The following is a 16982-nucleotide window of genomic DNA, read 5'->3' as shown; positions in this document are numbered from 1 at the left end:
CCAAAATAGAGTATAATCTATTCTTTACTCTGTTTTAAAATACTTTCTGGCTATTTGAATATCAATACAGGAAAACAAGTAATTTACAAAAACTTGCATAATTCACTTGCATTGACAGAAAAATTGAAATGTTTTGGTTTTTACCCAGAGATGTGGTAAGCATGACTAGAAAAACAAAATGTAATAATGTTTTGGATTCATTAGCGTACAGAAATAAATCTCATTGACAGTGATCCCAATTTGTGAAAAAGAAAAACACATAAGAACGTGTCTACGTCAGCAGCAGTATTTGGCCTGAATGGCCCAGACAGATGGTCAGAGTGGGTCTTAGCACTGGGACTGGCTGTCAGGCGTGAGGCCCCTAAGGCTGAGGGTATGCAAAAGAGAGACAGTCAAGATTTTTGGAGACTGAGACTTGGGAGTCCTGAGGAAAGGCCCGCAGCCTATCTCGTGGCAGCTCTCAGAGCACAGGAGGTTGGTGTTGACAAAAAACTATACTGCATTTGACAGCAGATTACTTTGTTTGCTTAGAATTGACAGATATGCAATATATTGTCTGCACATACAGTATACTTGTACTGGGTCACAGTACAAGTATACTGTGAGGTGAGGGGAGACAAGGTCATGCCAGGTAAAACAAGTTACCCGAGATGACCTTGTCTCCCCTCACCTCATGATCACACACATAATATGAACATACTCTAGAACAAAGCAAACATTAAGCTAAGCATGTACACTTAACTCTATTCTCTTTTCATGTCCTGTGTTAAATTCAATATGTTACCGACTATATTTAGCCTATAGTTGCTTTCGCACAACAAAATCAGGTCAGGGCAATGAAGTTTTCTTCTCGCATGCAGCTCACAGCAGGGAATAGCTCCAGACACATTCTCACTACTGGAAATTCTCTGTTTGGTTTTGTCTAGGCAGCTGCCTGGTGTTCGGGAAGCAGGACACATGACACCCACTCATTACTGTGAATTCACCAGAAAATTACCTGTGCTATTTTTCCATGGGTGCAACTGAACTTCATATGTGCTTTGCAGTAGGCAACTAGTAGGTTAACGACCAGTTAATTTCTGGTCTGACTGTGTCTGACTTCTGACAGGCACCTAACCTAACCTATTGGGTTATCTATAGAAAGAATCTGGACTAAAAACACCTTATAATTGTGTCTCAGAACACATACTTCCAACTTACACTTGCTATTTTAACACATAAGAGCACTCATACCAACAAGTTAGGCTATAAGAAGTGGCCCGATAAGCTACCCATAATGGTCCAAGTTGTAAGTGTGTGTAGCTGCACACTTCTTAGTCACCAATTATTATTTATTGCTGGGTCTGCTTTAGAGCGGTTTGCATCACATCTATCTGAACCATTCTTTTCTGTGGCTGCCTTTTAGTACCAGTCCTCTTTTACTTTGCTTACCTATGATGTGCCACAAGGTTCTGTTTTGGGGCCCTTATTGTTTTGGTTATTTCAGTTATTTCTGCTCTTTCTTCAGCACACTGTGAGCACCTTTAAGGACATCTGTTATCACTGCTATGCAGATGACATTCAGTTATATATCGATTTTAAGTCCCAAGAGCTTTTGCAGCAGTGCGCTCCAGACTCTGGAAATCTCCCTGTAAGCTTGAAATCCGTGGACTAAACAACTAAAAAGTCATATTTTTAGACTTCTTAACTTTTGTTTTTATCCTCTGGCATTTTGTTGTGAAGCACTTTGTGATGTTTATCTTTAAAGGTGCTATAGAAATAAAATTTTACTTACTTATTATAATGGATACATTAGAAAAAGGGAAGGTAAAACAAACCAACTAGATCATCATTTTTTGTGTAGAAGATAGATGTGTGGTGAGAGGGTCCAGTAGTGTAAATATTTGCAAAACTGCAGGAGCTAGGAGAACAGCTTTAGTCATAGTTTTTTAACTTTTACACTTTAATTTGTGTGCAATTTAAATAAGTACAGTGTATAGAGTGCTTTACATGAAAGTGTGCAACCATTACTACCACTACTAAATATTATTATTTTTGTTGTTGTGGTTATTATAAACTTTATTTATATAGTGCATTTCAAAAAAATGTTACAAGATGCTTCACAAACATAATCATGGTAATACAATTAGTAAAAAAAACATTTGAAAAAGGAAGAGCAGTAGCCCATGAACATTAAAATAGAGACTAATTATCACCAAGAATTCAAAAAAGAAACAAAATCACAAATTCTACACTTGGAAGCAGTCAAATAGATTTTGCATCTACTACTGTAATAACTGGACACTTGTTTGTCATCACCGCAAAACTCATTTCAACCTTTAAAAAAATAATAAATAATGAAATAAATCTGTTCTTTCAACTAAAATTCCCTACACTTTTCCTTCTCCTCCCTATCCTCCTAAATTTCAGACTTTTACTTCCTTTTCTTGCTCCTCCACTTTCTCAATCACTCCAATTTTACTCCACTATCAACCTTTGCTCTCTCCTTCCTTTCCCCTCCAACTCCTCATGATGTCCCTCCTACCATTTTTGGCTCTCTCTACCTAATTACTCTTCATCTCCTCTCTACCCTTGGAATTCCATCACACCTTCCTCTTACCCCAATCTGCTTATTCCCTGCATTTTTGCACAGTCCACCTTCTTTACTGCCTCTAAAAAAAGTATCAACTATCTAAGTTTACTTTTATCCTTCCTCTGCACCCTGAATGTCTGCTAAACTAAAATTCAATCATCTTTCCTTCTTACTTCTTCTCTGCATCTTTTACCTTCTGTCGTACCCTCTTCATAACCTCAAGTTGTTCTGTGTTCTCCATTTAAATTTTCTTTTGGCTAATTGCTCCACTGTGGAAGCCAATAGATCATTTTGCCTCATGCTCACATTGCTGCATGACAGCTGCTGGTGAAACCCCACAGGTACACAGAGGATAGAGGGAGGAGAAAAGGCAGTGACAAAGAAAGATAGAGCAGGAAGGCAGAAGAGGAAAGAGGTCAGGAAAAGAACAAAAAGTGCAAGAAGCAAGACACAGATGGTTACAGAGACTACTTATGTAATTAAAGTTAAGTGAAGGTGGTGAGCAAAAGATTTGCAAATGATTTGTGATAAATTAAATTTTCTAGTGTAAATAGTAAAACCAAAATACTAAAAAGACTTTTTTCGACTGGTTTGCTATTTACTACATACAGAATTTAGACAAACACACAAAAAATAACCAGTGGTATAAATTTTACGGGAAAGTGCTCTCGTAATTATGCAAATAACGACTGTTTTCATCACCTTAATAAACAGGTTTAAGTGAACAGTGTAGCTCTTGGAATAGAAATTCTAGTTGGTCACTGGATTGGTTGAAATCTGGCCCATATTAAATATCTCAGCAATTATGTTTGCATTTTTATTGAATGTGCGTAGCCTCACAGAGGCACTAGCAAGTCTCATGTACACAGAGTTGTTTTATGACCTTAAATATAAAAAAACTTAAACAAAGAGAATATGAACCAAACTTTAATTCTTAACACTGTGAGGCTTTAAAACATGCCTTTACAATACAGGAGCTCCATGTCAAATGATCATGTTGGTCGATTTTGTCAAGATTTGTGGTGGAGACGAAACCCAAATCCAGAACACAAAGACAGACAAAGGAAAACAAAGCAGAGAAAGGAAAGTCCAAAATAAATAGCAGACAATCTGACAGGGAAATGAAGAACCAGAGGGCTATATTTTCTTGGAAGACTGAATGAAGACATCAAGAGTACGTAAAAATAATTAGCACAAAGGAAAAGTAGAAGGAGACACCACAGACACCACAAATTATTCTACAAGGTAAAACAGGGAAATGTCAAAAGACAGACGACATTTGGACAGTAAGCAGTCGGGGTGCAAGACACAAACACATAAATGAGATCGAAGGAACGCAACATGGAAACGCTGGGGAAGCAGAAAAATAAAATCAAAACAACAACCAAAATTCAATATGTCACAAAACAACACAAGAACAAAAATGAGTCTAAATTTTAAAATATCACAAAACTAAGGCTCAGCGGGACTTTAATAATAATCATCACAGGAATTTAAAAGTTAAAAACAACAGATAACCTCGGGACTGTGAAAGTATTGGTTTAAGCAAAGAGAAAACAGGTTGGGTTTACTGCAGTTGATCAATGTATTTTTTTCACAGCAGGTTCATGCTACAATAAGCAGATGAGTCAGAGGAGGCAAAGCTGAAAGTAAAGTCTTTCACAACCATTCCTTAAACCAGACCCTGGCATTATACAGCTCACAGATCCTTTTCAGTCCTTTGGTTATACCTGACCAAAGGTGTGTAGACAATGGGAAATTAGCTTTCAAATGTGAAAAGTATAAGAAGCTTTTGACCAGGCTTTGCTCATTCAGGGATGGAGCAGTTTTGTGACAGTAAGCCACTCTCTGATGGGGATTTTATCATAGACTGTTTGGTGGAATCTGCCCTTTAATATGTCCTGAGGAAAATAAAGCATTTGAGAATGCATACCTCTGTTGGTGAAACCTAACAAGACAGATCGGGAACACTGAGGGAAATCTGGAGCTTCATTTGAAAAATAAACTGATCAAGTTTGACTTTTTATACTTGGCTCTGGATGAGAGCTGTGATATCTGTAACGCAGTCCAATTGCACATCTTTGTTTGTGGACTAACTAAAACGTTTGAGATTACGGAGGAACTGGCAGCAATGCCCTCAGTGAAAAGGTCTATGACAGGGAGTGATTTCTTTGTGGAGGTGACTGCATGCATGGATAGGCTGTGGCTGGCGGAAAAAAGGGAATGCTGATTAAACAGTGAAAAAATGTTGGCTATTCCAGTGTTTCATTGCCTAATTGTAATATTAGCCCTTACCATTTCCAGTTTATCAAGAGATAAGATTAATCTTGAGCAGAATAGAGTTCAGCTTGTTGGTGCAACCCTCCACAACAGTCCCAGTTTCTCGTGTGGCCCCTTGGGAAAATGAATTGCCCACCCCTGCCTTAAACAGATGGTATATTTGGGAAGAGGTGAGTGTGTGTTTTTGCTACCTTGTCCGCACACTGTTTTGTCCCAGTTTTGGAGATTTTAAACATACACACACACGGGGACCAGCTCGTTGTCAGCGTTGTGCCGTCACTGCAAGCAACCCCAGAGCTATTTAAGTCACGACAACAATTCCTATGATGGGGAACCGAGCATGAGGAAGCAGTGGAGAGTCAGAGAGAGGGAAGAGAGAAAGTAGGGAAGTAGAATCGGACAGCACTACACAGCAGGGAGAAAAAAAGATGGATGGCAAATATGATGAGAGAATGAGAGAGAAGGGGGATGTGGACAGATAAGGGGACTAGAAGGGGAGGTTGAGAGATACACTGTGGCAGACAGATGAGGGTGTTAGAGGGGCACAAGGTGAGGGGGTGATTTGGAAAGTTGAAAGTAAGTGAGATGGAGCTGTGAGAGGCGGAATGATGAAAGATGGAGATGGAGTGTGGTAAAAATTGGTCAGGAAGTGGGGAGATGGATGGAAAAGACCTCGCCACCTTTTTGACGAAATTCATGTGGGCCTCTGAAAATGCTGCTAGAGCAGCAGTTACATAACCAAAAAAAAGTCACTCTACAGTTGCCACAGTAACCACTGACACACACCATGGCAACCAAGGTTACACATGTACAGTTTGTCTTAAAAGTCGAGTCAGTCATTGTTTGGGATAATGAGATTAAGTTTCTGTGCTGTATCAACAAACTGTGTCTCGGTTATTAGTCAGAGCATACACATTCATACAGTATATGCATGCACATACTCTCGCACCCGTTCTAACAGTGGTAATCCTCTCACACCCTGTAACTGAAGAAGGAAAATCATTACACAAATCCACAGCCTTAATCACCTCTGTGCCCCTTTATCATACAATCCCCAGAGCTCTCACCAAATGAAACATTACACTGTACATTACATTCCTGTAATTTGCAGGTCGCACACCTGCTGTTCCTTCCGTGTCTGTCTCAGTCAGTGTCTTTTTCACTCTCCATTGTCTATTTCCCCCTCTTCTTCCAAATGCATAAAAAAAAACCAAAAACAAAGAAAAACTTTCCTCCCTGTCTCACAAAATCTCACACAGTTAATTGAGTCTAAAAATGGCCGATTTGGCCCAGGCTTCCTCTAGCGAAACCCAGTTTGTCGATCGTTCTGGACAGTCCATTAGGGATGGTGATTAGGAGAGGAATCTCGCTAATTAGGAGGTTTAACAAGGCAGAACGTCCACGGTGATGGGGAGGCTCTCAGAAGTCCCAGAAGTTTGGTGGAACAGACGAGAGGCTCACGCTCCTTTAAGCTCACGGTAATAATTAAGTCCAGTGACCTTACAGCGAGGACAGCATTTCCCAGCTAAGTCTGTACTGATGAGGGTGGCTGTGTCTTTTTAACTGAATACTTTATCAAAGCCTTATTAAAGCCAGTGGATAGTGCTGGGTTGCTATTAATGTGACACTGAGATTTACATTTTTCACAGTTGGTTTACAGTGAGTATGGAGATAGATGCACTCTATCTCGTTGCTTTTAGCATGCAGCTGGCTGTGTTGTAGGAAACAGCCTGTTCGGGATAATACAGGTTGTCTTGCAGCTGATGCAAAACCTGCATCTCTTTTAAAATCTTGTCAATCTCCCCTTCAAAATCATCCACTCGTGCACCTCTGAACTGCTTCCAGCACAGCGGCTCTCTTCTGTGATTTCACCACAGACATGCAAAATCACCAAAATACTTCTGTTTTAAACTTGCATAACTTTTGTTTGGAAGATCATTGCTTGTGATGAGCTGGGTCTCTGGTCACGACCGTGCAGCTAGGGATTTGTTGAGTGTGGTTTTTTATCATTTATTGGATAAGTCACCAAAAATTCAAACCACCAATGCAGATTTCTATGGCAACATCCTCAGGCACCTGATGAAGAATGTTCAGCAGAAATGACCTGAACTATGGCATGGGACACTGTGTCACACCAACACAGTTATCAGTCACCACACAGTCTAGTCCCTGTGAATTTGTCAACTTCCTTTAAATAAAAATTGAGTGGAAGGATTTCTGTTTTGACGCACTGCAAAGGCACAGCTGGAAGGGGAATGAAGAGGCTTTACTGGGAGTAATCCAAAATTAGGTCACGTGCTGGAAACCATATAATCACAATAGTTCACTCACGATGCAATATTGTCGTGACTTTTAATATTTTGCAATATGCTGACTATTGCAATAACATACCAATCACATTTTTAAAAAGCTAATTGTGTCCTCAAAGTCAAACTTTATCAAAAGTTTTCCCACTTTTCTGTGGAATGAGATCGTTGAGTACACCAACACTCCCAGTAAAATCTGCCATAAAACCGAATCAGTCTGGTATTCAGCTGCAATTCAGTGGGGTGGAGTTGGCAATCACACGCAATCTGTTTCTGATAATACAGAAACAGCTTCAGTTGAGCCGAGTCCCCTCAAGTTGTGCTCATTGACAAAGACTCACTCAGACTGATGGCAACATGTAGGTATGTCTACATTCATAAATCAGAAGACAATCTCTCTGAGAGCGATTGCGACGCAAAATATCGAGATACTGTGCTGTAACGATGTTTCCCCACCACTCCAAGACACTAGACATACCCAGGAAGTTTAGAAACTCCACCCTTTTGGTCTGAATGGCCTTATTCCACCTTCAGATCAGAGAGAGGATATTTTAGAATATGACTAATGGATCCTGCGTTTAAGTGTGCACACCAAACCCTGTGTGGGTAAACACAATAATCTTTACTTTAGTCGTTTTCAGCTAGAGCTAAGCTAAGAAAGTGAATAACAGACCTAGTTACAGATGCATCGCTTGGCCACAAACAAGACTTTAAATGAGAGCCAGCGCCTCTTTGTTTCTGGTGGATGTGTGAACAGGCAGCTGTCTTTTTAACATGATGGATTTTTTAGAGCTCCCTAGCATGCAGCACAGCACCATTACTTTTTGTTTTGTTTGCCCTAAAATGTAAGAGTCTCAATATTAAGTGGGCTTTGGAGAAAATTGGAACAGTAGTGGCAATCCACTGCCAAATAAGTGAGGGCCCCTCTGCACCCTGCAGCACAACAGTCAATGATGATTGATTACTCCCTCACAGTCTCATAACTGCGCTCATTATTTCTTTCACAGCCGTTCTCTGACCGAGGACAATATCGGAGCTGCCTTTTTCACAAGTTTGCATCTATTAATAAGCATCTGTTAAGAGAAGTTAAAGTCTTGCTCTTGTTTCTGTTACTATATGACATATACAATCTTGGTTAATTCCAACACACAGTCCAGGCTTTCCTCGCTTTAATAAACCTTCCTCAAACATACTGTATGTGCGTCAGTGTGCGGTCTGTGGTCTTTTATACTCGGTAATTAGCTTCCTCTGTCTTCTTGCAGGTCACGGGGTTGCTGTTCAGACAAAGCCGTAGAGACACCAACAGTATAAACTCAGCTCACTGGAGGCAGCTTTCTTCATTGTGTAAGAAACTCCAGTAGGCTCTTTTAACATTCACCTTGCAGCGAGTAGTAATCACAATATGGATCCCTCAGCCACTTCTTAAGCACGTAATTAGGTGTGCTGCGCTTAAAGAAAGTTAATCAGCAGGGAGGAAACTTCTGTTTTACTTCCTTCACGTTCAAAGGCAGTTGAGCAGGAACTACACACGGGCAGTTCGGTGACACAAAGCAGCCGAATGCAGAAAATGTAGCATACTCTCCTGCTTCTTCTTGCTCTCCGGTCTCCCTTTGTTTCCTTTTAAACACATGCTCTCTATCCTTCTCTCTCTCTCGCTCTCCCTTTCATTCACATGCACGCTTAAACATTACGACTGGCGTTGTGTTCCAACTCAACACACAGCTGTTTCAAGTCTTGGCACCAGCGATCGTGACAGTAATTACGTGCCTAGTGGAGGTGGAACTAGTCTGTGCTGAGAGCTAGGAAATAGCAATCTGGAAGAACAGTGCTGCACGGGAAGAAGGCGACACTCTGTGAGGCAACCAGACCTTCTGCTTAACTTGGAAGCAGGACACCCCAATATGGTCTCCTTACGAAAGGAGGGCCAGCATTAGATTGCAGAGCCAAGCCAGCAAGTATTGTGTTTTTGATGATGAGGCCGCCTTACCATTAGCATTGATATATTAAGTGACTGCTGTTTAGATAAATGTAGTTAAGATAACTAAAATAATAGAAATGAATCTTATGCCATATGAAGAATGAGTTTTGGATGTTGAATGATTAGAATTTCTCACATTAAGTTTTGGAGATTTGTCTTTTTAAATTATTACTAAATCTATACTCTACTCCCCACAATAATTAATTACCAGTGCTGGACAGGTGGTAAGATTAGTCACCTGGATGGTGTAAGGTTGTAGTGATGACAGAAGGTATCACAGCATAAGCCACAGCCATATTCTGTTATTTTAATCACAGCATGGGCAAACAGACCAAAAATAACAGTGATGAGCGCTGTACTAAAAAGAGAGTTCATCATATCGAGGGATATCTTTCCATTATCTGGATACATTTAGTCTAACTGGTGATCAGCTCGCTAACATAACCCAGGGCTTCCCCAGCGTGTTCATCTGAAGGAGTGGCAACATCTGACCAATCACAAACATGGAGAAGTGTACTGGCAGCACAGAGGCTGACTTTACAAATAAAAATAAAACCGTTATAAAAATATAAACATGTTAAAAAAAAACAGTGCAGACTGAAAGCAACACATGCAGACAAAGCTGTGAGTGTGTGTGAGTGTGAGAGAGAAAGCACTGTATAGTAGTTCAGTATTAAAAGTGTATGAATGTGTGAGTGCTGTGAATGGTTTGGTCAGCAAGACTGCAGAAGAGCTACTATATTAATAAAGTTTAGCCTATCTGAAGCCAGAAAAGAAACCCAAGAAAAATGCTGACTGTGGAAGTTAACAGACTTGTTAGTATCATTTATTATTGCTAGGATCATCTATTAATGCTCATAAAAAACTAAAACTTTGGAAGATTGTAGCCAACAAGAAAAAAAAAACATGGAATAAAGTTGTGTCTAAGAATCTGTTTTAATTACTGATACTATCTAAGAAACACAAAGACTTTAGATGCTATTAAAAATCTAGACCGTCCTGCTGTCCATGCACAGAGTTTCAAGCGATCTTCCAGGAATGGTGACGTTATTTTCCAAAGAACTGGTAAATGGACTGGTTCTTATATAGCACTTTTCTACTCTATCTGAGCACTCAAAGGGCTTTATACAACATGCCTCCTTCACCCATTAACACAAGCAGCTTTTATAATGCTGAAGTGGATTGTATCTTACATTCACACTCTGATGGAAACATCGGAGAGCAACTTGGGGTTAGTATCTTGCTGAAGGATATTTGGCATGTGGGCTGGAGCAGTCAGTTGTCAAACCGCCAACCTACTAATTAGTACATGACCTGACCTGTATCCTACCTCCCAAGCTACAGGATCACTGGACAGTGATTTCATACCTGTTGATCTCTAACCTAGAGCATAACCTGCTGCAGAGAAGGTAATAATATGAGTTACCATAGTAAGAAGTGAACCAATTTCATCCAAATGTAATAAAATGCTTTAAATACTTACAGTAAACACATTATGCTAATTTCTACCTGCACATTTTTATTCCTGGAACAAACAAGAGTAGATTTGCATAATTCATGGTTCATAATAATCCTTATTTATCTTATACTCTGTCTTTGTTTTCCCTGCCTTTACTATTTAAGCCAAACCTTTTCTGACTGGCTGCCTCTTGCAAACGGAAGAGTTCAACGGCAGGTGGATGGGACTTCTTCACAGCCAAAGCTTTGCCCCTGTGATAGTATTTCATGTCACTCCTCTCAGTGACATCATACAGGCCAAGAGTGGAAAAAATTGTCTGGAATGAAGCATTTAGAGTAATCTGAATTTAACATTTTATATCCCCATTTGAACAGCTCATCTGAACAGGCATTATCTGTTTTCTCAGAGCTGTTAATAGAATTAATTCTGAGTGTTTCCAGTTCTCTGTAGACTCTGGTTGTGAAAGGGCAAGCTCAGTTAATTCAGATAACAGTTGGCTGGAATATAGAAGTTAATATTACTGTCCAGGAAAAAAGTTAAATTGATTTAAATGACCACCATTAAATGTAAAAATATTTTTCCAAGAACAAATCAGATCACCTTTTAAAGAGTTTTCCACTATTGCTTTCAGTCATTTATCACTGTTTAAAGGTCTGACCTGCTCTTGGCTTTGGTTGATATGATAGGAGATCGCATAGCAGTGAAACTAGCTCTTCCCTTATATTTGCTCCTGGCCAGGCCATCATAGCTAATTTGTCCCGTCAGGCTCTGCTACCTCCAGTCTGCCCCGTCTTGCAGTTCAAATCCAACATTAATTTCCTTTACTTCACCAACTCAAGGACAGCAGTTCATTCTCAGGAGCTTGACAAACTGCTTGTGCTACAGGTACAGTACAACCCCAATTCCCCTTTGTTAGGACGCCCTCCTGCCAAGGCAGCGTAATAGTTATTGTGTTCCTTTGTGTTCCTTTACTGGTCGTCAACCAGCAGATATTTGGACAGAAATAATGATAAATGTCTCTGGTTATTATTGCTATTCTCCAAGTGAACAAGCTACAGGAAAGGTATAACATCCCAAAGAGCACACATACCAATGAGCTAATATATTAAACTGGAGCTTGAATCAGCCCTAAATGTAGGAAGCACTGTGATGTAATAAAATGTGGCAAGTACTGGCACAGAAAGAACAGACAGAAGTGAGTTTTTAACAGGTTGTCATGACAATTTCTCGTAAATTTAAATTTGAATCACCAATCACACAAAAAGCTACTGTTCGTGAGTGTGTTTTTAAAGAAAATGATCAACATATAGCATTGCCTTTGTTCATTCCTGTTTACTCTACAATATAACGATTTGTATTAAAGAGCAAAGACGGGAAAATTCAGCCACAAAGTCCATAATAATCCACGCCTAAGGGCATGAGCAGTTGCCCAAAACAAACAGAAACAGAGCTGAAACAAAGCTGAATGGAAAATGAGAGTAGAGCAGTGCAGATGGATTGATTCTGTTTGAGCAGCTGATGATTCCTGAAAAAATAAAATAAAATAAAAAAGAATCCTCAAGGAGAAACACGAGATAGTTGTGAAATACGGTGCTTGGTGTTTAGGAATCCTCATGGTTATTATTGAGAGAGGAAGCGAGAGTTCAGAGTAAAGTTGAAGAAACGTCTGTGTGGGCTTCTGCCTGGGGAAGGACTTGCTGTAATGTCGCCGTCGACCAATTAACTTTGATAAATGTGACCGCTGCTTTCAGACCGGCGGGAGGAACGACTGCAGTCGGCGTCTGCAGGATTTAGCCAGATAATAAAGGTTAACTTCACTGTAAAGATAAAAGAATGGAAAGCCATAGAAAGTTGGGCTGTGTTTTTTGTTTTGTTTTTTCAAAAACACAAATATTAACACTGGTTGCAAGTTGTGTGCTTGCTGCCCAAATGCCTGGCGAGAAGCTGTACTGTAAGCTGGGAGTGGACCTTTGTCGCTGTCTGTGGTGCTGAAAGCCTCAGCGCTGTCTGCTTTTGATACTGGAAACAATTTTGGATTACCTTGAACTTTAGTGAAGTCTCTCTTTGGACAAGGAAAAAAGAAATAGAAGGAAATCTGAAATACCTGGTGATCTAATGTCGCTATCTGTATCGAGGACAGCGAGCATGCAATCATACTGAAAGGCACTGACAACTCCCTATTCTCTCTATTACAGGTGTTGGGCGTTTTGGATCAGCCTGCTTTGTCAAGCTTATTCTCTGGAGAATCCAAGCCAGCCAAAAATAAAGAAGGAAAAAAAAAGGAACTTAAATCGCAAACTATTACCCATCCTTAAATGAGTCAATGATTTAAAATATGTGGAGATTAAAAAGCAAACTTACGAGTGCCATCAAACCGAGTGGCTATAGTGTCCAGAAACGTGTTCTGCGGCGCTAATAATCCCTTCATCACAGGCATTTTCCCTGCTTAATGTCGAATTCCCCATCAAAGTTACTGAAGAGATGGTGCAAGTCGTCCAAACGCTTGAGGTGCTCCCATCGAAGGTACTGATGGCTATATGACCGAGCAGCTATCCAGTCAACTCAGCACAACGCAAAAGCCCCTAGCTGGTGGGGAGCGCACGTGATGCGCTCACCCGTGCGTCTGTTGCGTGTGTTAAGGACAGGAGAAGAGGGAGACCACAGGTGCTGCTCAGGTAACAGCGAGGGACAGGGTGACACTCCCTGTCAGCGATTCCATTATTATGTCGGTTGGAGCCAACCATCTATCCACAGCGTGCAGCGGTGAGAGACGAGCATTCTCAACAGCTGTGATTAAAGCCGCAAATCTGATAGTTTCTCGGCGTGGAGACCCGGTGACATCACAGCACAGAGAAACAGCTGACTCCTGAACTTTTATTGAAATTTTGATTTACAGCTTTTTTAATTAGTTTTCTCCCACTTAGCGCGTCACTCAAGTGAGTCGTGAATTTCTCTTATGCTGTTGCTCAGTGTGCTCTGCTTAAGGACACCGCGGTATTAAAATAAAGCCAATAAACTACATCAGTTATGCAGACTGCAAATAAGTCACTTAAGTAGGTGCACGACTCATTCACGTAGTTGTGTTGGCAGCGTGTCCGCACTGTTTTTAGCGACATCTGGTGGTAGGGTCAAGGTACGGCCTGCATGGAAGACACGGCGAGACGGGCTGAAGTCTGCAATGAGCTTCACAACAGCGCTGCGCAGAACGGATCCGCTGTGCTACATCGCCATCCTGTGGATGGTAAGATACAGATCTCCATAAAGCCTGTAAATGTGCAGCACATAAATGCTCCTTAACTAGTTACAGTTTCTTATATAGGTATGTGTATACAACATTACTCACACTGCACTTTATGTACATAAGAAAAAAATAATCTGAGTGTATTTACTGTATATAGTAACCATTTGTAAATAGTAGAAAATACTGGTATAGTTTCGAGGCTTTTATTATTCGTCCACTATTTTTTCTTACGTACTTATTTTTCTATTTTTTTCTCATATATTTCTCATTCCCTTCTTCTTGCTGACCCTTGTGCTGCTGTAATGTGTGAATTTTCCCAATGTGGGGTCAATAAAGTCTATGTCTATGTGTAAAAAATCACATAAACCATTAAGTGAGACGTACAATGAAAAGAAAATTTAAGAAGCTATAACGGCAAGACTCAGTTTTATCTATGTCATAACAGTACGGTCGAATGATTTCAAAAGTAACATCCCATGAAAATGTTTTTTTTTAGTTTTTGAGGCATCTGGACAAGCATCCTTCTTATGGCTACAGCGGACCACTCCTTAGTGTATCATGCATTTTTCCAGCTAAAAGCTTCATTAGATAAAATCTCTTTTCTAAGAGAGACCATAACCAAGAGGGCAGCAGAAATGACAAAATATCCTTCTGTTGCAAGATGTTTGAGGTTTTCATTTATATGTTTATATGATTGTTTAACATGGCCGTGGTCAGGAGGTATAGTGAGTCATCTACCAACAGGAAGTCAGACATTTGCTTCCTAGGTATGGAAAAAAGCACTAGTATGAATCTATATGTGTGTGATTTGGGGAATGAGGCTTGTATTAACACCTGCTATTAAGTACAAATCCATTTAACATTTATTTTAATAGGATTCAAACGTGGACTACACTCTTTAGTCTTTCTGAGGCACTCTTTAGTGGATTTCCTCCTGTGCTTATGTTGTAGAGAGGCCCACTTCTGATTCTGCTTCAAATTTTGGACAGATGGGCTCACATCTTTAAATTCTTTGATATGATACACAATTCATAGTTGAATCAATAGCAGCACACTGCCCAGCCCTGAGGCAACAAGGAAGCCTCAAACCAAACATATCCACCGTTGTGTTTCCCAGCTGATATGAGGCTCTCTCTGAAAAAGCTGTTTTTAGTTTGCAGCAAATATGTGTGTTGTTATTGTGGCCAAACAGTGATATCGCTTATTCACTGATCCAGGATGTGTTATTCCAAAAAAAAAAAAAAAAAAAAGCTGGTATGTTCAGTGGTAAAGTGTACCTTTGCTCTAATGCTCTTTATAGAAAGCAAATGCTTTTTCCTGATAGGACTCCCATGCAGCTCAGATTTGGTTTTGACAACAACAGTAGCGACAGATCATGGAGACTTCTTTGTGCATTAAACAGTTTTGTTCTTAGGCGGAATTTTCTGAAGCGGTAGGTCACGGAGAAACTGACAGTCATTAGAAATCACTGCCGCTTGTAGATGATTTTCTTGCAGTGGAATGATTTGATGTTCTTTTTTCCACAGACTACCAGACTCATATGCATCCTCAATCTTTTTCTAAAGACCTGGGAGAGCTTCTTAGACCCTGATGACACGGCGCACTTCAGAAGTAAGACAGCTCCAGAACTGGCAGAGTACTAAATTAGACAGTTTCCACTTTCCCTACGAGTTTCTATTTGTTGGTACTTAATCTGCAAGCCCAATTCCTAATTTTATGGTTCTAAAGAAGTAAAATTAGTACTTTTTCCACATCATTAATCACTTTTCTAATTAAAATCTGCCTTTTTTCTTAAATCCATGTACTGTTATATACTGTTTAAAAGATCATAATGCGAGGTCATTCTGTGCTGCTGGGCTTGATCTTTGCTGTTGGCTATGGGCACTTGTGGTTTCTGGGTTCGTGCGGGTTCTCATCACCACTCTGTGTTCTGATGTTTTGACTCTAGTGATCGGGGGAACTTGATGGAAATGGGGTTGTCCTTACAACATAAACCACCACACTGCTTGTTGTTATCCCCCTCCCTCGTCCTGCGGAAACCCTGATAAGGATAAGCGGAAGAGGATGGATGGATGGATGGATGGATGGGAGTAGGACACCTGTAAATACTTTCCTGAAGCCCAAGAAAAAAAAGAAAATAAATAAATAAATAAAAGATAATAGAATAGAATAGAATAGAATAGAATAGAATAGAATAGAATAGAATAGAATAGAATAAACCTCTATTATCCCACGGATGAGAAATTTCGGTGTTACAGACCTCTTAAAGCAAGGGAAAATTAAAATATAAAAGGAAGACACAAGGTGGTCCTATAAACATAAGCAACCGAAGTTGTATATAAAGGTATATACAGGTAACAATGTACAGATAGATGTACAGATGTATAGAAAAACTGAAAAATTGTATGGAGATATGTATAAAATGTACAGGGTTATGTATAAAATCTACAGAGCTATGTATAAAATGTACAGTAAACAAACAAGCTGCTGAGTAAGATGACCAAAAGAATGTTAAGCTGCATTATAGAGTCTGACAGCTGCTGGTAACAATGACCTACGGTAGCGCTCCTTCCTACACTGTGGGTGTAAAAGTCTACTGCTGAACGAGCTGCTCAGTGCTCGTACAGTCTCATGCAGGGGGTGGGAGGTGTTGTCCATGATGGATGTTAGCTTAGACAACATCCTCTCCTCCCCAACCTGCTCAATGGACTTCAGTGGACAGTCCAGGACAGAGCTGGCCCTCTTGACCAGTTTGTTGAGTTTCCCCCTGTCCCTCTCTGCCATTCCACCACTCCAGCAGACCACAGCATAGAAAATAGCAGACGCCACCAAAGTGTTGTAAAATGTCCTTAAGAGTGTCCTGTTCACCCCAAAGGATCTCAGCCGCCGTAGCAGGTGGAGACGACTTAGACACTTTTTGTAAAGTGCATTTGTGTTTGTGGACCAGTCCAGTTTGTTATTGAGGTGAACACCCAGGTATTTGTACTCCTCCACTGTTTCAATGTCCAAACATTGGATGTTCACTGGTGTAATAGGGGGTGGCTTCTTGCTGAAGTCAATCACCAGCTCCTTCATCTTGCTGGCATTGATGCGAAGATGGTTCTGGTCACACCAGCTGACGAAGTCATTGATGACCCCCCTGTATT

At 40.3% G+C, this 16982-nt stretch overlaps 1 protein-coding gene across 1 annotated transcript in view; it reads right to left on the bottom strand.

Annotated features, from left to right (window-relative positions):
* kcnh8 (potassium voltage-gated channel, subfamily H (eag-related), member 8) overlaps positions 1-13032 on the bottom strand; it is a 57401-nt gene extending 44369 nt beyond the window's left edge. Inside the window, exon 1 of the mRNA XM_031756093.2 lies at positions 12957-13032. Within this exon, the coding sequence (XP_031611953.2) occupies positions 12957-13032 (76 nt within the window). The remainder of the gene's footprint in view (positions 1-12956) is intronic.
* Between the last annotated feature and the right edge of the window lie 3950 nt (positions 13033-16982).

This window comes from Oreochromis aureus, linkage group 22 (genome assembly GCF_013358895.1).
Source record: "Oreochromis aureus strain Israel breed Guangdong linkage group 22, ZZ_aureus, whole genome shotgun sequence".
NCBI lineage: Eukaryota > Metazoa > Chordata > Actinopteri > Cichliformes > Cichlidae > Oreochromis > Oreochromis aureus.
This window is presented reverse-complemented; position numbering and strand designations above follow the sequence as displayed.